Here is a 24,670-nt window from a genome sequence, read left to right as displayed (position 1 = left end):
ATAGGTTATTCTTTGTCCCATTCAAAACAACCGCTTAACACAAATGCTGATGAGGTGATGTTCCAGTGGCTCCAACACCGAGTTATTCCATCATTTGAAGGAAAAAGATGAGCTGTGTGGGGGCTTGCTCACACACTCTTTCTGGGCAGTGAACAAGCACTGTGATTAAATTCATAGGTATCACAGGAATGTTAGCTATAAGATTTTTAATATACCCTCAGTATGACTAAAGATGTTTCCTTCTACTTCTACTCTAGTTTATTGAGAATTTTTCGTAAATTTTATAAAATGCTTTTTCTGCATATATTAAGATGACCATATATTTTCTCTCCTTTATTCTATCAATGTGGTAAATTACATTGATTTATTTTCAAATATTAAACCAACCTTGAATTCTAGTATTTTTTCAGTTATTTTTCTCTTTATGTTCTTCGTTTGGACATTCTCTGTTTTTTGATTTATTTTGTTTTGCTTTGTTTTAGCTCACTAATATGTTCTACTGTGCCCAATTTTCTGTTAAAGCCAGTAAAGAAGTTCTTAATTTCAGATATTGCATTTTGCATTTCTAGAATGTCTATTTAATTTTTTATAGATTCCAACTATCTTGAAATTCTCCCTTTTTCATTCATTTGGTCTCTTTTCCTCTATTTTCTTAAAATCTTAACCAGACTTACTTTTAATTCCTCATTTCTACTCTAATATCTGGATTATCTCAATTATCTCTGGTTCCACTTCTGTCTGTGTTGATAGTTTTCCTTTTTCTTGATTATTAGTTATTCCTTCTTCACATTTTGGGGGTAATTTTTAACGGGGTAATTTTTTATTGTATGCCAAATTTTAAGTGTAATGCCTTATAAAGTTTCTGAATTATGTCATCTTCCTTTAAAAATTGTTGAGTTTTGTTCTAGTAGCCAATTAAATTGCTCTCAAATCACTTAAAGCCAGGATTTTGCAATCTCAAGACTATTGACACTTTGAGCTGGATCATTCTTTGTTGGGGGAAAGAGGCTGGCTTATACCTTATAGAATGTTTAGCAGCATCCCTGGCCTCTACCCACTAGATGTCAGTAGCGTTACAACCCCCCGTTGTGACAACCAAAAATGTTTCCAGGTGTGGTCAAAAATATCCCCTGGGGAGAAAAATTTCTTCCATTTGAGAGCCACTGCCTTAATTCTGTTGAGAATGGATTTTAGACTTTGTTCGTGTAGCTTTCCTGGTCTCGCCCTTACTCCTAGGACATGGTCCCTGCTGATAAGGCGTGATCCTTACTACTAGAATGTGGACTTTCTGAGGTCCAGTTGAAAGCCCAGGATATTCACTAAGATGTCTAGCCAAACTTCAACCTTCACCTCTCCAGCACCATGCAGCCTCTGAAATCTCTGCTTAGCAATACATTCTTCTAATGTGGTTCTCTGATAGGTCTCTAGAGGCCTACCCTACTCACATGCTGCTTAGGAGCTGGCCAAGGACCTGAGGGAAATTTTTACAAAGTTACGGCAGCTCCTTCTCTGTGAATTTCTCCTTTACAGGACTGTGTCTTCCAAATCCCAGCCATTTTGGCAGCCCCAAATGCTGATCTCTGTTTTCTTTACCTAGCACAAACCTACACTGCAGCTTGGAAAATGCTCTCAGGGAAAAAGATAGTGTGAATATGGGGCTCACCTCGTGTGTATCCTTTCTCACAAGGATCATTGTGCTGTGTTGGTTGTGGTTCAATACCTGCAAAGAGTTGTTTTATATATTTTGCCGAGATTTTAGAGCTATTTACAGCAGAAGGGTAAGTCTGATACCAGGTATATTTTGTCATGGCCAGAACCAAAAATCCCAGAATTATCTACTCTCCAGGAAAGAAAAAAAAATGCTACTGCATGCATATATCAAAATCCTAAATATAGCTATTAAAGCCATCTTTCTTAATTTTGAGAATCCGGCTTTATTCTAAAACACTTTGGCATTTTGGATACTATTTCAAGGCTGAAGAATGTGTGAGGAACTCCTGTGGTTTTCAGCCCAGCATATACTAAGAGAACTGAGGCCTTCCTTGCTTTGGCCAGGACCCAGCTGGGCATGGGATCCAGAGGAGAATCTGACTTAAATAACATACTTACAGCAGATGAGAAAAGCACTTTATATAGAGTACATGATGGCTTTCTTTCTGTTTTCTCTCCAATCATATAGGCAGCTTCTTGAGGGCAGCGATTGGATCTTTTATCAGTGTCTTTTCTCACACATGTCTGACATAAAGTAAACACTGCATAAATGTTTGGGAAATAAAGAAAAGAATAAATGAATGGATATGACATCATTTACTATTCACTATTCACAACTTAAAGGTGACCCTTGATCCATGCCTGTGCTAACTCCTGATACAGCCAACTCTACACAGTTTCACTGGAGACCTTCTGATTTTAGAGTCCCTGAAATTTTTGTCTTTCCCCAAGTGAGAATTTTTACTGGCTTATCTTAGGCATTAACAAGCAGAAAACCCCTGTATTAGTCTACCTTGCATTGCTACCAAGGAATACCTGAGCCTGGGTACTTTATAAAGAAAAGAGGTTTATTTTGGTTCACAGTTCTGCAAGCTGTACAAGAAGCATGCTGCCAGCATCTGCTTCTGGTGGGGCCTCAGGAAACTTCCACTCATAGTGGAAGGGGAAGCAGTAGCAGGGATCACATGGTGAGAGAAGGAGCAAGAGAGAGGGAGGGAGGAGGTGCCAGTCTCTTTTTAATAACCAGCTCTCATGGGAACTAATAGAGTGAGAATTCACTCACCACTGAGGGAGTGAATTTATCTATTCATGAGGGATCCACCTCCATGACCCAAACACCTCCCATGAGGCCCCACCTCCAACAGGAGGAATCATATTTCTTTTCTTTTTTTTTTTTTTTTTTTTGAGACAGAGTCTTGCTCTGTCACCCAGGATGAAGTGCAGTGGCACAATCACAACTCACTGCACCTTCGACCTCCTAGACTCAAGAGATACTCCCACCTCAGCCTCTCAAGTAGCTGGGACTACAGGTGTGCACCACCATGCCTGGCTAATTTTTGTATTTTTTTGTAGAGACAGGATCTCACCATGTTGCCCAGGCTCTTCTCAAACTCCTGAGATCAAGCAATCCTCCCACCTAGGCTTCCCAAAATATTGGGATTACTGCACCTGGTAGGGATCACATTTCAACATGAGATTTGGAGGGACAGATATCCAAACCATATCAGTCCCACAGTTCATACTCCATGGAATATGACTCTTGATACAGAAATGTCTACCCAATTTGGGCAAGAAGGGATGGTGGCACAATGATTCATTAGCATTCTTCAGAGACTGATCTCTCCATAGTTAACTTGGAGAAGAGACAACTGAGGTATTTTGACAAAGGGCAGGAGAAGAAGTTGATGGGGAGCCTCTTGCTCAGGAGGACAAAGGGTGATTTCTCCAGGGGGTTGCCTAGTAAGCTGACCCAAGTGCTTCTGAGGATTGTGCTTCAAAAGCAAGGTAAGACACCAAAAGGAAAGGCAAGGGGCAAATACTGATTTCCCTTCCAACATTGTTTCTCTAGGATCAAAACTGTCTCCCCACCAATAATCTTCTCAGAAGGCTTCCCCTGCATCTAGAGCCCCAACATGTGCTAACTATGGTGGAGACTTTCTGCACACCATCATGTTTTGAGACTCAGCAGGTAGTCATTTACCTGTGGCACTTGCCAATTCTAGGGACAAGACAGTGGACACTATGTATGCTAGGGTTGGGGAAGGGACTCTAGAATATAAATGGCTCTCTAATTAACAAACAAATATAACTACCTTATAGCTTCTTGAGATTGATGCTTTCTTGTCATCCTAAAACTATAGTCCTTCCCTCAGTGTTCTGGATCTAAAGAATTCTCTATAGGACCAGGAGGGCTGCAGTAACATGTGGAAACTCATGAGGCTCACTTCATTCTTGACGTTCATTGTTCTTGGATGCATCTGATCCCTCTGGCCTCCCTGAGGTCCTGTCCATGGCCCAGTGGTGAAAAATGTATGCCCCCCACCTTTTCATTGTCTGTTTTACCTTAATACTTCAATCTCTCACAGCTCAGGGGGCCATCAGATTGTCTAAGCATATTTTCCTGCAAGAGGTCCCCATTACAGACCCCCTTCCTTCTGCATAGACCTCCCGGCTGTGCACAGAGAATTCTTCCAACAAAGTGCTCCTCCCCTACAGCAGCCTCAGAATCACCCCATTCATTGTGAGGTGGAAAAGCACCACTTCAGGCCTGCTTCAAAGAGCAATGTGACCCATCTCCTTGCTTCTCACCTTCCCTTTCTCAAATACATGCTTAACCTGGCCACCTGCTACCCTCCCAAAAAAATGGATCTTTCCCTTTCCAGTTCAAAAACTTTCTTTTCTTCAATTTTTTACTTTTATTTGTTATTATTAAAGTGACATAGACTCATTGTAAAAATGTATAAAGTATATATACATATATATGTGTGTGTATGTATATACATGTATGTGCGTGTGTGTGTGTGTATATATATATATATATGAACACAAAAAATAGGGGGAAAAATCACATATAACTCACCACTGGGTTGCCACAGAGGCAACCACTGTTCACACAGTGGTGTTTTTTCTTCTAGTCTTTTTTCTAGTCATATTTAACATGGTTAAAAGTAAGTTGTATATGTAATACTGAATATTCTTCTATGACTAAATATTACATCGCATAATAACCTCCATATCATTAAAACTCTTCACAAGCATCATTTCCTCAAATGTATGGACCACAGTTTTATTCACTATTGTTGACTATTTACATTTTTTATTTTTATTATCATAAATAATGCTTTGATGAACATCCTTTTGCAAAGTCTTTGTCTGAATTTCATGTTAGGTCTTTGAAACAAATTTCCTTTTAAAAACTACCACATACCTGCTACTTTCTATGGACCAGGCATGCTTCACATACATTTGTCACAGTTAATCTTCAAACCCTCTAAGATATTCTTGTTCCCATTTTACAGATGGGGAATCTGAGGCTTAGAGAGATTTACATACATTGTCGAAGGTCACCCAGCTAGTAAATTTTGGAATTGAGATTTGAACACAGGCCTGTCTCCTGACTGCAGAAGTCACACCCTTAAATACTATGCTTTGTGGCTTCCCTACTTCCCCGTAGTGGAACCACTGGGTCAAGGGGTATAAAGGTTTTACACCTTTGAATACATATTGCCAAACTGAATATAACTCCCTCTAAAGAGTTTTTTGGGGGGTGCCCATGGCATCTTCATGAACAATCATCTTTGCCTACAACATTACGCACATTATAAAATAAAATCTAAATTCCTACATGTGGTATTCAAGAGTCCCACCGTTTTCTCCCAACATACATTTCCAATCTTCTCCCCTGATAAACCCAAGTCTGTGTCCCATAGACCAGACATGGCCTTTAACTCTGCTCCTTGCCTTTGCTCAATTCTGATTCTTCAGTTAAAATACATTGACATTAGATCTCCACCTGCCAAAATCCTACTCATTCTTCAAGGCCGTGCTCATACCACCTCTTCTGTGAAGCCTACCTGGATTTCCCTACTGCTTTCTTTTCTGTATTCCCATAGCACCTTGTTTACATCTCTTACAGCATTTGTCATATTCTGCCCCGTATTGAACTTTGTGGTGTATATGTCACTCTGCCCCACGAGGGTACCTTGGGTGTAGGGGCCTTCTCTTATTTATCTTTGTGACCTCAGTAGGTCCTACTTTGTATAAGGCTCAACAGCTTATACAAAACAGAGCACTGATAAGCTTTTGTTGAATAAATGACTTAAAACAACCTCAGATGGGAGCTGTTACAAGTTTCCTAACACACAGGCATGGTTGCAGCAGTATATTTGGGTTGAGGGAAGAGTCCCCAAATTCTTTTTGTGTCTCCCTGCAATGCAGTTCCAAAGGACCACTGAGCCTAGTGACAGACCTGGGTTGGAACTGACAGCACTTCGTTCTCAGCTCAGGCCCTTCTGGGCTTTGTGGCCTCTCTCTCTAGTGCTTCTGTGGCTAATTTCTCACACCCAGCCTCTAGGAAGGTGCCTGCTTTTCTTTCTCCCCAGACCCTTCCTTCTACCACAGAAAGGACCTGGTAGACAGTACCTTGTGAAGGTACCCAGGGTGCAGAGGAATGAGGCCAGTGAAGAGGGGGAAATAGGGGTTGGGATGGAGATAGAAAGGAGGTTCAGGCTGGGCACAGTGGCTCACACCTGTTATTCCAGCACTTTGGGAGGCCAAGGTGGGAGGATCACTTGAGCTCAAGAGTTCGAGACCAGCCTGGGCAGCATAACAAGACTCTGTCTCTACAAAAATTCAAAAATTTAGCTGGGTGTGGTAGTGTGTGCCTTTAGTCCCAGCTACTTAGAGAAGGCTGAGGGAGAGGATCACTTGAGCCCACACCACTGCATTCCAGCCCATGTGACAAGATGATGAGACCCTGTCTCTACCCGCATCCCGTGAAAGAAGAAAGAAAGAAAGAAAGAAAGAAAGAAAGAAAGAAAGAAAGAAAGAAAGAAAGAAAGAAAGAAAGAAAGAAGAAGGAAAGAAAGAAAGAAGAAAGAAAGAAGAAGGAAAGAAAGAAAGAAAGAAAGAAAGAGGAAAGAAAGAAAGAAGAAGGAAGGAAAGAAAGAAAGAAAAAGAAAGAAAGAAAGAAAGAAAGAAAGAAAGAAAGAAAGAAAGAAAGAAAGAAAGAAAGAAAGAAAGAAAGAAAGAAAGAAAGAAGGAAGGAAGGAAAGAAAGAGAGAGAGAGAGAAAGAAAGAAAGAAAGAAAGAAAGAAAGAAAGAAAGAAAGAAAGAAAGAAAGAAAGAAAGAAAGAAAGAAAGGAAAGAAAAAGAAAGAAAGAAAGAAAGAAAGAAAGAAAGAAAGAAAGAAAGAAAGAAAGAAAGAAAGAAAGAAAGAAAGAAAGAAAGAAAGAAAGAAAGAAAGGAAGTTAGTTCAGTGCACCAGGAGCTTCTCTCAGGTACCCAGAGAATGCATCACCGGCTCCTCCATGAGCTCTGTCTGCACTATGTCCATCTACTGGAGAGCTCCTCACCCGAAACCTGGCCCAGAAGCTGCCTACCCAAGCCTGCTCCTCTTTCCAGCCTTTTCTCAGGACAGTAAACCTCCATACCCCAAATACGGACTCAGGGCAGTCAGGCTCCAGTGAGCTAGCTAAGTCTAGCTGAAGAAAGTCACCATGGGATATGCAAAGGAAGCCAAAGGTGATGTGACAGCTTTGTAATGTGTCAACTTGGCTAGGTTGAACTACATTTCCCAGAATTCCTTTCCCTCTATGCTTCGAATTAGAGTGGACCACAGAGAGATTCTGTCAGGAGTCTTGGAGGGTGGAAGTGAAACAGGGGTTCTTTGATAACTCACACACATTGCCACTTACCTGCTGGCTCACCTTGCTGGTGTAAAGCATGGTCAGGCCTGCAGCTGCTCTACCTTTCCCCGTCCACTTCTTTAGTCTCAACGACTCCTGAGCCAGGTTTAGCTCCATACTACAGGACTCCAGCCTCTGCAGGCCACCACACCACCAAGGTCAAGGCAACAAGAACTGACATGGTTTCAGTCAGTCCTCGTGGGCTCCAGCTTGCGCTATGGGTTCAATCTTGTCCTTGGTCTTCCCCCACTTTGCATCTATCTTCCCTTCCCAACTGTCTGCCCAGTGGACTTCAAGCTCCAACATCAGATGGGAGGACAGCAGCCCTACAGAGACTGCTTAGCCAGCTCCCATGACTGTATAAAGTCAAAACCCTATAAAACTGAAACAATCTCCTGGTGCTCCTGTCTCTGATTGAACCCTGACTCATACAGGTGATGCAATCTCAACAGAAGGGCTGGGGGGAACTAGAAGCCTGGCAGCGCCTGCTCTCAGGCAAGCGTGAGGGTTTTCCTGACAATCAGAATTCTGCCTGAGCCTCCTGGGCCAACAGGACCTTTGCACAGCAGAAGCCACTGGGCTCCTATGGATATTTCTGCAAGCTTTGGATGCACGAATGAGTTGTCAGAAGCACTTGGTTTCCTGTATTTTGATTTAAGAAAGAAGAAGAAAAAAGAAAACCAACAGCCCGTAAAAAAGAAATGGCCCAGTGGAGAATTATGATGAGCTTTAGCACACCTGAATCGAAATGACAGACCATGAAATAATGTGTTTTACTCTGCCTCAGCTGCCCTGCTCGCCCCGGCTATTAGCTCAATTGCCTGCCAGGATGATTATTTCATCTGCCACAGTGAAAATCTTTGAGCAACCCACAAACGCTTCAGTGACAAGTTTCCAGAGGCCCTGGAATGGAAGAAGATGGTGGACAAAGTGGGAGGTGAGAGGAAAGAAAGCGTCTTTAATAGGAAGGGAAAGTTAGCTACCACCTCCACCAGAGGAGTCATCCAAGGTGTGGGCTACCCAATGGAAGAGGAGGCCACGCTCACTACTAAGTGAGCCTCTGGCTGCCAAAGGTTTGACAGCAAGGGGCACAGGTGGGCAAGGGAAGTAACCTTGACTAGGGCTACTGCTACATAGATACCATGCACGACACTGTGTGGTATTCAGCTAAGATGGTCGCCTACTTAACCAAGACAACACATGTCCCTCAAAGCAACCATTTGCTTGTATCTTAATCAGGGATCAGTAGTTGCAAGGATCAGAAACCTCCTCAGAAATTAAAGTGAAAAAGGGGTTTATTCTGTCGGAAGTACATCCATCCAGCCCTCCTGGTAAGAAAGAAATTGTAAGTTCCTATCTGGCTCCAGACCTGCATTGCTTCTCATCTCTGCTGCCTTCTGGGTGTCTGCTCCATTATCTCTCAGCAGACTGGATCTCTCTGTTAGTCATGCTCCCTGCTCCTCCAGCATTACCTCTTGTACTGTTCCTGGACAAACCACCAGCTGCCTAAGTCAGCCTCTCAGGAATTGTGGGTTGGGGCACACACCCCGAGTAAGTGCACTGCAGCGCACCAATCAGTGTGTGGACAAGATTTGCTTACTAAGGACCTCTTAGGTACCCACCCACTACTATTTGCTGAGGCAGAGGTATGATTACCAAGGTATGATTATTCAAAGTTCCTGTGCACTGAACAGCTAAGGAGAGACCCGACGTGCATAGCACGAGGCCTGTGTAGCACAGAATGCAAAAGAAGGAAGAAAATGAGAGCTGGAAGGGCCAGGAAATCTGCCTGGAGGAGGTGTGGCCTAAACTGGGAGAGGAAGGATGGGACAGGGAAAATGTCCATGATGGATCTTCCACAGGCAAAGACGTGGAAGTGAGAATAAGGCGTGACTGTGGGAAGAGCAAGTGTCACGGCCCTCCATTAGAGTGTCAGAGAGCGGTGGGTCGGGCAAGGGCTGGGGGTGGGGAGCTAAACTTCATTCTATAGGACAGTGGTTCTCAAACTTGGGCAGGCACCAGAATCCCCAGAAAGGGTTGTTGGCACACTCGCCCTAGAGATTCTAATTCAGCAGGTCTGGGGCAGGGACTGAGAATTTCCATTTCTAAAGAAAAATGACTCGAAGACAGTGGATCTTTTCAGAAATGGGTCTAAACATGGTACGCAGGGACTGGCAAGGGTTCAGAGCGGGGTCAGGAAAATGGTGCTGAACTTTTATGGCAAAAGTAGGGCAAGGCCACGCTCACACAGGCTACTGGAGAAAGAGGGAAAGGGAGGGCACATCCAAGACTCGTGACACCTGCCATAGGCCGGATGATGCCCAGGGTTCCTGGAAAGATGAGAGCACATGAGATCCGCTGCCTGCGCTGGAGGCACAGACCACCTGACAGTGCCAGAGAGAGAAGACCCAACAAGGAGGCTGCAGGTTCAATGCCCCAGAAGACAGTATGACCTGGGCTGGGACTCAGGCAGGCGTGGGTTCAAATCCTGGCTCCACCCCCATGTACAAAGCCCTGGATGTATTGCTTAGTTTCCAGGCACACAGAATTCTCATTGCAGGCGAGCACAGTGCCTGCCCTCGTGGAAGTGTGAGAACTAACCAAAGCACCACATGCAAGGCACAGAGCACCGGGCCTGAAAACAGAGCAGGCAAGCATGCAATAATGTTAGCAACTGGTTTTCATTGTCATCATTTCAAAGGCTGTACTCTGCAGTAACACATGGGTGTGTCTCCAGAAAAGCCACCCTTTCTGTTGGCTCCCAAAGGGTGTCTCAGGCTGGCATTTACCCTGGTAAATTCACCACAGTCCAGAGTTGGGGTTTCAATCATTCCTCCTCTGATTGAACAACACTGTATTGAGTATGAACTTTCTACAAGGTGCTAGGGACACAGAGGTGAGCAAGACAGACAAAGTCCCTGCTCTCTTAGAGCTCACATTTGGTGGTCTTCCCAGCACACCCTAAAAGAAGCCAATTCACACTGGCCAAGTCACAGAACCAGCAATTGAAATGGTATTTACAAAGTGTCACTCTCCCATACAGTGGAATGCACTTCTCTCTGCACGAAGGCAAGCTTCCGAGTAGTCAGAAGGCTGGTGGGTGGGTGCTGATCTAAGACGGGAGTCAGCCAGGGACGGGCTGGCCACCTGTCCCTGGGCCACAGTGCTGGAGGTCATGGGCTGGGGCATCCTCTTTCTGGATGCCAAGGTCAACACTTTGGTTTTTTTTTTTTTTTTTTTTTTTTTTTTGAGACGAAGTCTTGCTCTGTCACCCAGGCTGGAGTGCAGTGGCACAATCTTAGCTCACTGTGACCTCTGTCTCCCAGGTTCAAGTGATTCTCCTGCCTCAGCCTCCTGAGTAGCTAGGATTACAGGCGCTCACCACCACGCCCGGCTGATTTTTGCATTTTTAGTAGAGACAGGGTTTCACCATGTTGGCCAGGTTGGTTTCGAACTCCTGACCTCAAGTGATCTGCCTGCCTCAGCCTCCCAAAGTGCTGGGATTACAGACGTGAGCCACCACGCCCGGCCTCCCAAGGCCAACTTCTGACCCTTGGGTTATCCTGTCTTAATGTCCAGTCTGATTAACGCTTTGTGTCCATTTGGCCTCTTCAAATGGCTGAGAAGTTGATAACACTCGCCCCCCAATCCTTCTGCCTGAAATGATTTCCTGACTAGTGTTTCCCAAATATTTTCCCCACATTTCAAGACTGTCCTGTGTCAGTTATTGTCACAATGTGGATGTTGTTTGTTTGGCCCTCCACAGTACTTTTGTGTTTACAAAGCACTCCACAGTCTGTAAAGCACAGTGACATATTTATCGCGAATTCAAGAAGGAAGTAACAGTGTCTGTGATGTCCGGAGGCCATGCAAGAGCCTGGCAATGCGGGTGTCCTTGGTGGCAAATACCATCGTCCCCACCTGAGAGATGAGGGAACAGGGGCTCAGGAAGGGAAGGAACCAGCCTGGGCCAGCTGGAGAAGAGGTGACTAAGGTCACAAGTGGACATGACACAATGCATATGTTACAGGTCACAATGATGACACTGCAAACTGATATGGGGAGCCAAAGATCCAAGAGATCAGCCAATAAGATAAGGAAGTCAAAAATAGCTTCAGATATTCTGACCCAGAAGACTGGGAGAATGGTGGAGTCACTTACAGAAATGGAAAAATTAGAAAAGGGTGTTGCGTTTGGGACAGATGATAACAGAAAATGCTTCTAGAGCCCTTCCCATGTACCAGACACTGTTCTCACAACCTTGACCCTCTCAACGCCCTCATGAGATGGGTACCGTAATTATGAGGATAACCATCAATTTAGGTTTGCCTGAGACAGTCCCACAGGATGCCTGCTGTCCTGATTTAATTCTTAAAACCACCCCCATTCACTCTCAAAAATATCCTGGCTCAGAACATGAGTCCTATGGGTCCCCTTAATTATTATCTGTCAGTTATAGGTGAGGAAACTGAGGCACAGCTAAATTAAAGAACTTGCCTCAGGTCATGCAATTGTTAAGTGACAGAGCTGGGATTTGAACCCAGGCAGCTTGACTTTCAATGACATAGTTGTAACTACTGGATTGTACTGCCTCCCAAAGGGGATGTTGAATCTAATTTTTCACCTTTGAAGTTTGGGGTGAAGGCTGTCCATCCATCCAGCAGAGACCCCTCCACAGGCCGATGGGAATACAAGATGGAATGAAGGGACGCAGACTGTTGGCCTGAAGAGGGGAGACAGGGAGAAGACATGCCAGGAGGCGCTGGGAGACAGGAGAGTGGATAAAGCCACATTTGGGACTCCTCTCCTGGAGACTCTCCCCAGGGAATGAAACAGAACTTCTCTCAAGCCTTCTGCTCCTGCGAGAACATCCCATCAGGGCTCAACCCAGAACCTCTGCAGAACACCAAGAATCTAAACAAAAAGAAGCTCTGCCCAAGGAAAGGATGTCACCCGGAGTTAGGAGACCCTGTCTTCCATAGAAACTGTAGGCCTATAAGACAGGCTTTCTGCTGCAAGGGAAACATTTCATATCCCTGACCCCACTCCACCAACTCTGTTTTATGTGATTTTAACATCTATTCAACCCTCCTGGATATGTTATTCATTCTGAGATGATCCAAAGAAAACTCCAAATTCTATGCCCACTCTTGGCTCCTTCCTGTCTCTGCTTCTACCCTTTGCATCTAACTTTCTTCCTTTAGTGACTGAGAGTCAGGGAATCTGAACTGATCAGCCTAGGCCAACGGTAACAGACAGAAACTTCTAAAAGGAGAAAGGGGCCTATCGTAAACCTGCCATATCTTAGGGATTTCAAAGCAAAATTGAAACGATTTGGGAGCTATCTACTTAACAGATTTTCCTCCCTCCTTCAGTACCTGGGACAGTGAGCTAAGAGGGTAAGCTTTGCCTATAAACATGACTGAGAGTTATGAGGTGTCTACTTTTTAAATCACCCAAGTGGTTTCTCAAAAATAATCACTCTGGGACGGGCGCAGTGGCTCACGCCTGTAATCCCAGCAGTTTGGGAGGCCAAGGCAGGCGGATCACCTGAGGTCAGGAGTTCAAGACCAGCCTGGCCAAAGTGGCAAAACTCTGACTCTACTAAAAACACAAAAATTAGCCAGGCGTGGTGGCGCACGCCTGTAATCCTAGCTAGTCGGGCGACTGAGGCAGGAAAATCGCTTGAACCCGGGAGGCAGAGGTTGCGGTTGCAGTGAACCAAGATCACGCCACTGCACTCCAGCTTGGGTGTAAAACAAAAAGACTCCATCTAAAAAAAAAAAGAAAAAAAAGAATCACTCTGGTGGCCAGACACTTATAGAATCCAAAGTTAACACACCAAAAAGCTTTGTGCTATGTCTGGGTTTCAGTGGAAAATAATCAGAAAGACCTTTAATAAAAGAAAAAAAAAATTCATCTACTGTAGTAGGAAAAGAATTGTGAAATGTTTGCCTTTTTTTTTTTTTTTTTTTTTTTTTTTTTTTTGAGACAGTCTTGTTTTGTTGCCCAGGCTGGAGTGCCATGCATGGTATAATCACAGCTCAGCGCAGCCTCAACCTCCCAGGCTCAAGCGATCCTCTCACCTCAGCCTCCCAAGTAGCTGGGACTACAGGTGTGGCACCACCATGCCCAGCTAATTTTTCATTTTTTTGTGGAGACAGGGTCTCCCTATGTTGCCCAGACTGGTTTGGAACTCTCGGGCTCAGGCAATCCTCCCACCTCAGCCTCCCAAAGTGCTGGGAATATAGGCATGAGCCACTGCACTCAGCCAAGATGTTTCTCTTAATGACACAAACCAAAAAAGAGTTTTCATTATTTTGAATACAATACAGCTTGGAGAAATGTTCAGTAACTTTTGGTTTAATTATCCACAGCTGAGACAGTTATTGAATCAACATTGTTTTAATTATAGAGCATTGATTAACTTATGATGCATGATTAACCTAAGTCCCATTTCACATGCATATTTAACAACTAAATCATGTGAATGGTGTTCGGGTGTGTAACCAGAAGGGAAACTCATAGGTTTATTAGCGTTAGCACGTTCTCTTCTTCTCCCTGGGTGAGCTTGAGAACAGTAAGTCCACTCAAAGTAAAAATTCATTTGTTCAAGATTTCCCTCAGCCTTCCAAATCTAGCTGGCAAGGAAAACCTTCTTACTGAGACAAGCTGACTTTTAATCTGGGAAAAGCCACATTTCTGGTCTTAGATTTTCTTTCTAAGAGGAGTTCATGTTCTTTTTTTCACACACTTATTTCTATCTGAGCAAATATTCAAATATGTTCAGTAGTGGTGAATCTTTGTCTTTTGAGAAACATTTGCTTTTGGAAACTGCCAAAAATCAGGCAGAAGCAAGTTGCACAATTAGGATGGAAGATGGGCTTCAGGATAATACGGCTATACAGGGGCACAGGATGGTGAATGCTTTAACGAGGTTCACGCACATTATCTTCCATGCCATTCCCATGAGGTTTGAGAAAAGACACTGTCATCCCTCCTCTTACGGAGGCAGGAATTGAGTCTCAGTAGGCCCAGGACTTCCAATCCTAACCCCCTGCCCTTCCCTCATGCCTCAATAAAAGCCCATTTCTCTGGGTTGACGGGCTGCCTGGCTCTCCTGGAGACAAAAAGACTCCATGAGCCCACAGAAGCTTTTAAGACCCGAGGCAGCCCTGGCATCCAGCGACCATGCATCTGGTGCTTCGGTCACTGTTTCATGGGGACCCCCAATCACCCTCACTCATGGCATCTCTGCTTCTTTCCATAGCACTGCCCTATCCTCTCTTTCTCAGATAGATCCCAAATCAAAATCCCAAAAGGGAATCAGAATAATTGGCTTAACTCTTTAGCAACAGCTCATTAAGCAGAGCCTTTCACACCAGGTACCCCTTATCCACCAAAGATGGCCTTGCCCTGCTGCCCTGAGCAGCGGCCATAGAAGGGGAAGCTTCAGCTATAAGGGTACGTAGGGCATGGAGAGTACCATGGCTCTGTATGGAAGGCACATCTAGCACGTGGCAGTGACAATGTCGATGCTGATAACCATGATGGTGACAATGATAGGTACCAATGTACTGAATGCAGAGGATGTGCCTCTCACCAGGCCAAGCCTTTTGCATGCATGTTCTGTGAGGTTTGTAAACCAAGTTTGTGCTGAAATTCCAAAGAGAGAGCTGGACAAGCAGCAGCAGAGAATTCCAACAGTGTCTCTGGTTCTTTTTACCATGCTAAAATGGACTATTTTAGCATGGTAAATAGCTATGTATTGTCACACGATGGGTAGTGTGACAGTATCTTCACTGACCCGATATAGGACGTCTAAAAATGGAGGTGTCTAGGATGCCAGCTCTCCTTTGGTTCTTGTCACCCCAAGTTGCAGCATGGGGCTAGTGGCCAGTTGGAGTCAGTACACGGCCCTTAGACAGTCAATGCCTTTCCAGCCGCCACCTGGCACTGCTGATTCTTCTTTCCACTCAATCCTTCCTTGGAGTAGGCTCTGCCGTGTGATGTGAGGGGTCGGCAACCCCATATCTCCTTCAAGCAGCTATGATTTCCTCCCGAGAGATTCATTCGGGTGGTTTTAAAGATTGTGTGGTTTTCTAGAGCACCCCTATTACAGTGCGCACATCCCTTTTTAAAGGGTAACTTTGGGCTTTTACCAGCCAGACCTTTCTGGGGACAGATGATAGCCATCTGAGGAGTGATGGGGAAGCCATTACCAGCTGTCTTTACCATCAAGAATGCACAGTCATTTTTATTTGTGTCTAAGCTAAAGAAAGAAGTCTGCCCAGGGACTTCTTCCAAAGCTCCTGAGATGGAAATGCTGAATTGCATCTCAGTTTCTTATCTCCCTTGCTCCCCTTCTGTTCCCTAGGCTTGGCTGGTAACAAGAACAGCTCATGATATCTGTCTAAATCCAGAGATCTAAGCCTCCAACAGACCTACCTTTCCAGAATTTCTAGGTGGGGACCTAGGAATCTGTAGGTTTATAGCATTCTGAAGGCTGGGATTGTCAGCCAAGTTTGGGACACACTGCCCTATTCTGAAATCACTGGCTTTTCCCCCCCATCTTTCTCCCCATTAAATCCATGTAATACCCTATTGGAATCTGGGTATGAAAGCAAACTTGGACACCAATAAGGAGCATTGGAGCGACCATGGCTCACTGCAGTCTTGAACTCCTGGGCTCCAGTGACCCTCTTGCCCCAGTCTCCCGAGTAGCTGGGACTACACCCAGCTAACTTTTAATTTTTTCTATTATTATTACACTTTAAGTTCTGGGATACATGTGCAGAACATGCAGGTTTGTTACATAGGTACACATGTGCCATGTTGGTTTGCTGCACCCATCAACCCGTCATCTACATTCGGTATTTCTCCTAACGTTATCTCTCCCCTAGCCCCCCAACCCCCGACAGGCCCCTGTGTGTGATGTTCCCCTCCCTGTGTCCATGTGTTCTCATTGTTCAACTCCCACTTATGAGTGAGAACATGTGGTGTTTGGTTTTCTGTTCTTGTGTTAGTTTGCTGAGAATGATGGTTTCCAGCTGCATCCATGTGAGCCACCACACCCAGCCAGGAGCATGATCTTTAACAAGCCACTTCCTTCCCGGTCCTTATTGCCATCTGGAACATGGGAGTATTTTACTAGATCACTGGATAACGCTGTCTACCATTTGCATTTACCTGCCAGGGCTGCGAAAATTAATGTCACGTTTTCCACAAATCTTTTGAAGCCTTTTTTTAATCAATCATTTTAAATTTTCAGGACTGTCACCAGGGCCAGAGAGAACTAAAGTTCCTGTGTGTGCTGAGATAACACCAGTGAAAAAGCCTGGCATAGGGCCCAGCACTTAGAACTTACAGAAAGTGTTAGCCTTCTCCCAACTGTGTTATACCAACCACATTTTCAAATAGTAGTCACTAAAGAGGCTTCTGCATCAAGCCTTCACATGCAGCTCCCATGCCACCCTCCAGAATTCACCTACACACAGGCCCACCAGCAACAGGCTACCTTTGCACAATATTCTCTGATGGCTACTCCAGAGCCCCAGCTCTTTCCACCACACTGTGGTCCCCTAGATGGGGCCATTGCTCAGCCCACCCCAATCCAGATGTGATCCCACTGTCATCTATTTCTGGCGAGATTCTCCGTCTGGACAGGTCTTCCCATGAGACAGAACCTGATAAGGAGCTAGGGCAATTCTGACATTACCGAAGGTCCACATAACTTCTAAATTTTGGTCTGGTCTGAAGGAAAACCTGTTCTTGCGCTAGTGATGGATGAACTGTCTTATCTCTAGCTTCTAGAGGGAAACAAAAGCATATCTCTTTTACTTTTTAAGTACCTCCATCACAGTCATGAAATCATCTGTCAAGACTATTTATCTTTTACGTTTCCATTCTGGTAAGAACCCTTTAAATGAGGACACTGCTGATTGCTGGTGATGTGTTTTGAGCAAACACTCCGGGGTATGGATGAAAGCCAATCGCAGGTCAAATGACTCCTCGGGGAAGTTACTTCTCCTCTATTCAGATTTCACTAAAAGCTTCCAAGATGAAAGCAAACTTAGATTTCAGTCTTAGTTGCTGTCCGTTTTTGTAATTAACAAGTGTTTTTCCTTTAGCTAGTGTTATCAGGCAGGGTCCTACCAGAGAAACAGAACCAGTAGGAGATACATATACATGTCCAGATTTATTTCAAAGAATTGATTTACATGATTGTAGGGACTGGCAAGTCCAAAATCCATATGGTATACTAGCAATCTGTAAACCTTTGGGCAGAAGCTGATGCTGTAGTTTGCAGATGGAATTCCTTGTTCCTTAAAAAAATCCGTTTTGCTCTTAAGGGCTTTGAATGATTGGATCAGGCCCGCCCAGATTACCTAGATAATCTCTTTTACTTAAAGTAAACTGATTGTAGGTGTTAATCGCATCTATGAAATGCCTTCACAGCAACACCTAGACTAGCATTCGATTGAATAACTGGGGAATACAGCCTAGCCAAGTTGACACAAAATTAACCATCACAGCAACATGTCTGCTAAATTTTATCGACCGTCTTACAGACTGTTAAGGATTGTGGTAGAGAACTGTGACAGCCACTCTCAGTATCACCCTGAACCAAAGGCCCCTATCAAGTAACAACATAGCCAAGCAAAATTCCAGTCGATGGAGACATTGACTGGTCGGCTGGCTTCCCAAGGGATAGCACCAGACAGGAAATGCAAGGATGAGGAAACCAGGCACGGGAGGGAGAGGGGCAACAGAGGTCCACGGTTTGGTTATCTTTTTATTTTTCACTGGGAGGTGGTAAGTTAGCCCTGTTGCCCATGTATGCAGATGCGAGAAGTGATTTAGAAACTCCAAAGCAATTGCTAATCCCCAAAATGGGTGTATCTGGTTTGAAATGAAACCTTATTTTATCGGAAATGGCTGGTTTCCCAATTCTGCTTGCCACTGGCCAATATAATTGTGGGTTTGCACATGGCCAGCACATGCCAAACAGAAGTAGACAAAGGTCTCACTCTGTAAGTGGGACCTTGGGGAGGAGCTGCCTGCATCATAAAGGGAAGGGGTAGTACAAATGGTCTCTTAAGCCTGTTCCTGCTGTAGTTAAAGAGGTGGTTCAGAACCTTCTCAGCAAATATATCAGTTATCTATTGTTGTGTATTAAACCATTTCAACACATAGTGGCTTAAAACAGCAATCATTTATTTTGCTCATGAATATGCAACTTGAGCAGGGCTTGGTGGGAAAGGCTCACCAAGCTCCATGTGGCATCAGCTGGGGTGGTTCTATAGGGCATAGAGGTTCCACTTCCAAGATGGCTCAATCACATGGCTGGCAAGTTGGGGCTGGCTGGCAGTTAGCAGCCCTGCTGCAGTGAGTGGGAGACCTTGGTTTTCATCTCCACGTATGGCTCTCCATGTGACCTGGGCTTCCTTACAGCATGGTGGCTAGGTACAAAAGCAAGCATCCAAAGAGAGAACCAAGTAGAAGCTGTATCACCTTTTAAGACCTAGGCTCAGTGTTTTGTATCTTCACTCTTGCACCGTGCTATCCACCAAAAGTGAGTCACCAAAGGCAGTCCATATTCCAGGGGAGGGAAATGAGACTCTATCCCTTGATGGGAGAAGTGACAAAGAGTTTGCAAACATGTTTTAAAATCACCTCAGCAAAAAATATTCTTGTTATCCATCCTCACGTTGAGTACTCTCTCTGACACCTCCTTTCTTCTCACCAACAGCCCCCAACCATTCAGCTTATCACTAAGACTAGTATATTCTGCTACCAACAGATATCTTCAAGTCTTTGCATTCTCTCATCTCACACCTCAATCATTGCATCTTCCTAACTGACCTTCCTGCCTCCATTATTTCCTCCTGTGATAGTTAGGATTAAGTTCAGTTGCATGTAACAACAAATCCAAGTAACAGTGGCTTAAACAAGATCAAAATACACTTTTATTCATTGCAACAGGGTCTCACTCTGTTGCCCAGGCTGTGCAGTGGCACAATCATGGCTCACTGCAACCTCCACTTTCTGTTCTCAAGTGATCCTCCTACCTCAGCCTCCTAAGTAGCTGGGTCTACAGGCATGCACCACCACATCTGGCTAGTTTTTGTATTTTTTTGTAGAGGCAGGCTTTCACCATGTCACCTAGGCTGGTCTCAAATGCCTGGAGTCAAGGGGTCTGCCTACCTCGACCTCCTAAAGTGCTGGGATTACAGGCATGAGCAACCATGCCTGGCCAAAATACACTTTTTAAAAAACATAAAAGAAACTGATACATAGCTGTCCAAGGCCAATATAGTGGCTCCATGATTGTCAGGGATCCAGGCTACTTTTATTCTGCTGCTTCACAGCCCTTAGTGTGCCCTGATCCAAGATGGCTGCCTGAGCACCACCCATCACTTCCACATTCCAGCCAGGAAGAAAAAAGTGAAGAAAGCTACATCCTCTCCCTTTAAGGACTCTTCTCAGAAATTTTTACTTATATCTCATTGACTGGTACCTAGTCACATTATCACACCTAGCTGCAAAGGAAGCTGGGAATGAAATCTTTATTTGGGGTGGCCATATGCCTAGCTAAAGTGCAGGGGCCAATAACTAGCAGTATTGGCCACACTCCTCTGAATCTATTGTCCACAAAACAACCCAGAATCGCTTTCCTAAAACGTATAGCTGAGCATAAAATGTGTATCTGCTTAAAGGCTTCAGTGGTCCCCTATCCCTTCTAGATAAAATCAAAATTCCTTAAAATGACTTCATCTGTCTTCCATTTTGGGATTCCTCTCTGTTCACTCTCACTAGTGATACTCTAGCTTCAAAAAGCCCTAACCACCTGTAGCTTCTAGCACATTCTCTCTCCTCTCAACATTTTTGCATATACTGTTCCCTCTGCATGAAATACTCTTCCACCCTCTTTGCAGGTTCAGGCTTCAGCTTAAACTCACTATCTTTCAAGAAGTCTTCTAGCATCTGTATTAGTCTATTCTCACACTGCTGTAAAGAACTACCTGAGGCCAGGCACCATGGCTCATGCCTGTAGTCCTAGTACTTCGGGAGGCCAAGGTGGGTGGTTCACCTGAGATCAGGAGTTTGAAACCAGCCTGGCCAACATGGTGAAACCCAATCTCTACTACAAATACAAAAAAATTAGCCAGGTGTGGTGGTGCATGCCTGTAATCCCAGCTACTTGGGAGGCTGAGGCAAGAGAATGGCTTGAACCTGGGAGCTGGAGGTTGCAGTGAGCTGAGATTGCACCATTATACTCTAGCCTGGGTGACAAGAGTGAAACTTTGTCTCAAAAAAAAAAAAAAAAAAAAAAAAGAACTACCTGAGACTGGGTAATTTATAAAGAAAAGAGGTTTAATTGGCTCACAGTTCTTCAGTCTGTACAGGAAGCATGGCTGGGGAGGCCTCAGGAAACTTACAATCATGGCAGAAGGCGAAGAGGAAGGATGAAAACTCACTCCTTATCATAATAACAATAAGGGGAAAATCTGCTCCCATGATCCAATCACCTTCCACCAGGCCCCTCCTCCAACACTGGGGATTACAATTCCACATGAGATTTGGGCAGGGACACAGATCCAAACTACCACACCCGCATGGTGTTAGTGGCATCTGTATTAGTCTGTAAGGAACTACTGGAAACATTCATGAAAAAAAAAGCCTAGGTTCGTATCTCCAAGTCTTATCCCAAGAACACAGTGGTGCATATAAAAACGCTCAAGTGCAGCCTCATAGTTGTGATATCGAAGTCAAATGGCAGAAGGAATCGAAAGAGCCCATGGCAGGGAATGAATTCAACCTGGGATCAGCCTTCTTTCCAAGGGCAGGGTGGGGGGGCAATGGTGGGTAGAGACACAGGCAATGCAAAACTCAGATGGCCAGCTGAGGGCTGGGGAAAGGTGGGGTCCACCGGCTCTCCCATTCTTCCTCTTCCCCACCCTGTCCTCGGCCTGCCGAGTGCCCTCCTGCCGTGCTGCCCAAGAGAGCGCATTCCCTTCTCTGTTCCCTGGGTCTCTGTGCCCCACCCCAGTGTAGCCTGTGGTGGGGGAGGAGGCCTCCCATCCCGCCCCCGCAGAAGTGCTCTGGCTCCTCTCCCCAGCCACAGGGATCTGCCACCTCTTCCCCCTGGGCGGAGCTACCCAACACCTCCCACCCCGCAACTCCCACCCCTGTAGGTCGTTCCCCCACGCCTCACCTGGCCCCCCAACCTCAAGGTCTCCCTCACCCCCAACACAGGGTCTGCCCATTCCCCCTCCTGCTAATCCCCCACAAGAGCTTAGCATCCCTCTGTCTTCTCCCACCTCTCTCCCACTTGCGCGTAGGGCCTGGCCAGTCCGCTCCTGCGCTGCCCTTCGCAGCGACTCCTGGATCGCGTGGTCAGGCGCTATGCAGAGGTGGCCGACGCTGGCAGCATCTTCATGGACCATTTCACAGACCGCGACAAGCTGCGCCTGCTCTACACGCTGGCTGTCAACTCACACCCCATCCTCCTACAGGTACGCAAAGACCTGGCAAGCCCTCTAGGTTGGGGGTCAATCTTGGACTTGCAGAAACCGCCCTGGATTGAGCTCTCTCCCTCCTTTTACTGCCTGTCTTGGGGCCACTAGCCCGTGTTAGTTCCTTTCTGGCATGTGTTGGCTTCTGCAGTGTGAAAGTGCTGTGGCTGCTGTAGAGGAAACAGGTGTGGGAGCCCAGAGCTGGGAGGCGGATGGAGATAGGAGGGAACGGTAGCCACCTTCACTGCCTGAGCAGCCCTGAAGGGCTTTTGTGAAGGAGGCCAACTTTGACCTGTGCCTCAAAGATCAATCAGATGGGATCAAGCTCAGGAAGTGGAGAAATAGCCAAGGAATGACCCACCCAGAGATGTACCTTGCAGCTATGCTTGGAAAGGAGGGGGGAAAAAAAGGAAGTAACTCCTACATGTCCATACACAGGGTAATGGTCAAATAAATGAAGATGCATTAAGGGCCTTGAGATACACTGGTCAACCAGACAAGTATGGTGTCTCCTGCCTTCATGCAGCTTCCAGTCCAGTGGTAGAGACAGACACTTAACATGGAAACAAACACCCATAAAATATGTGGAGCCCAATCACTCCAACTGACCCCTGACCTCAAGGGTAAGGACACAGGGGTCACATCATGGACACAAAGGGAACTAGAAAGTGGGGGAAAGGAGGTGGAAAAGGAAGGGGAGTAGAGAGAGAAAGAGGGAAGAAGAGGAAGGAGAGGAGGAGAAGGAGGAAGAAGAGGACTAAGAAAAGGAAGAGGAAGGAAGGCGGGAGAGGAGGAGAGGGAAAGGAAGGAGGAAAGAGAAGGAAGAGGAGGGGGGAAAGGCGCAGGTAGAGGAGGAAGAAGCCACAGCAAAGACAGTTAATAAACACTGGCCAAAGGGATGATGACTGAACACATAATAACAGTTCTCATTTACTCAGTCACCTGCATTGTGCTGAAGGTTTGACATCATCTCATTTAGCGCTCACAGCCACCCCCTGAGAATATTATTATTGTCCCCTTTTCCAGATGAGATTCAGTGGAGTCCTGAGATGTGAAGTGACTCGGCCCAAGTCACTTTTAGCCAACATCAGCAACAGAACCCAAATGCAGAGCCATCTGCCCTCAGAGTGTGGCCCTCAGAGGCCACACTCTTCCCGCTAAAACCTGCCTGGCGACATTGGCCTTTGAAATACTAGAGAAGGAAAAGGAATTGCCAGTTGTCCTGCACTCTCACAGATCTTTTCTCCCAGACTTTGGCTACTTCTAGGCCTGGCTCCTGAGAGGCGTGGGATGAGAGCATGGGGCTGGGACTCAGCCCTGGGCTCTGCCCAGGAAGGGCAAGGCATGGAACCCAGGAATGGCGATGTGGCCGCACCTGTAGACAACAGTAGGCCCAGGACTTCCCTCTGCGGTACATAGTAAGAAAGGTCCCCTCCGGGCCAGGTGCTGAGGGTCACACCTGTAATCCCAACACTTTGGGAGGCCAAGGCGGGTGGGTCACCTGAGGTCAGGAGTTCGAGACCAGCCTGGCCAACAAGATGAAACCCAGTTTCTACTAAAAATTACCAAAAAAAAATTAGCCAGGCACAGTGGGGTGCGCCTGTAATCCCAGCTGCTCAAGAGGCTGAGGCAGGAGAATCGCTTGAACCCGGGAGGTGGAGGTTGCAGTGAGCCAAGATCACACCACTGCACTCCAGCCTGGGCAAGAGACTCTGTCAAAAAAAAAAAAAAAAAAAAAAAAAAAACAGGTCCCCTCTAGGCAGGGGAAACTCAAATGGGCACGGGTTCTTCACAGTGCAGTTATGTGGGTTAAAATGGGCAGAGGACTGCAGAAAACCATCAGAAAAGGGGATGCCTTTATTTTTTAAAGAAGGAAAACAAGGAATAAAGTGCTGATGTAGCCATTCTAGATATAGCTGCTTCAATAAATAGTCAAGAAAAGGTTAGCCAGGATTCCTCCCCACTTTTCATCTCACAAATCCACAGGTTCGGACCTCTTTCAAGGAGGCAGAGGAGACAGGTCAGGGCTTCATGCTTCCCTAGGCCAGTTTTAGGCTGTCTGAAAGGTTCCAGTTAGTTGGGGAACATCTGTACGATGAATGTAGCTACCCCAGCCAGACAGATTCATGCATGGCTGGCAGGAGAGAGGCTTAAGGCCAGTATAGTAGTTCCCAAAACTTCAGTCACCCACAGACCACCCTTATGATTTTTGCCCTGTCCCAGAACGAGGTACCTGTACTGTTTATTTATATTTATTTATTTATTTATTTATTTATTTATTTATTTATTTATTTTGGAGACATAGTCTCACTCTGTCACCCAGGCTGGAATGCAGTGGCATGATCTCAGCTCACTGCAGCCTCTGCCTCCTGGGTTCAAGTGATTTTCCTGCCTCAACCTCCAGAGTAGCTGGGATTACAGGCATGCGCCACCACTCCTGGCTGATTTTTGTATTTTTAGTAGAGACAAGGTTACGCCATGTTGGCCAAGCTGGCTTCAAACTCCTGTCCTCAAGTGATCCACCCACGTCGGCCTCCCAAAGTGCTGGGATTATAGGCGTGAGCCACTGTACCCAGTTGCTGTTATTTTAAAAAATATTTTTCTTTAGTAGCCAGGCACGGAGGCACGTGCCTGAAGTCCTAGCTACTCAGGAGACTGAGGTGAGAGAATTGCTTGAGCCCAGGAGTTTGAGGCTGAGTGAACTATGATCGTGCCACTGCACTCCAGCTTGGGCGGTAGAGCAAAACCTTGTCG

The 24,670-nt window shown here is 45.6% G+C and overlaps 1 protein-coding gene across 4 annotated transcripts in view; it reads left to right on the top strand.

The window, feature by feature from the left end:
• The window catches only part of DIPK2B (divergent protein kinase domain 2B), a 54,697-nt gene that overhangs the window by 23,153 nt on the left and 6,874 nt on the right, over nucleotides 1–24,670 (top strand). For 2 of the 4 annotated variants that reach the window (XM_065538673.2, XM_005593375.5), the window contains exon 3: nucleotides 21,743–21,916. The exons of the other annotated variants lie outside the window; for them this stretch is intronic. In XM_065538673.2, the coding sequence (XP_065394745.1) occupies nucleotides 21,743–21,916 (174 nt within the window). The remainder of the gene's footprint in view (nucleotides 1–21,742; nucleotides 21,917–24,670) is intronic. 4 annotated transcript variants of the gene reach the window in all.

The sequence above is a fragment of the Macaca fascicularis genome, chromosome X (assembly GCF_037993035.2).
Source record: "Macaca fascicularis isolate 582-1 chromosome X, T2T-MFA8v1.1".
Taxonomy (NCBI): Eukaryota; Metazoa; Chordata; class Mammalia; order Primates; family Cercopithecidae; genus Macaca; species Macaca fascicularis.
This window is presented reverse-complemented; position numbering and strand designations above follow the sequence as displayed.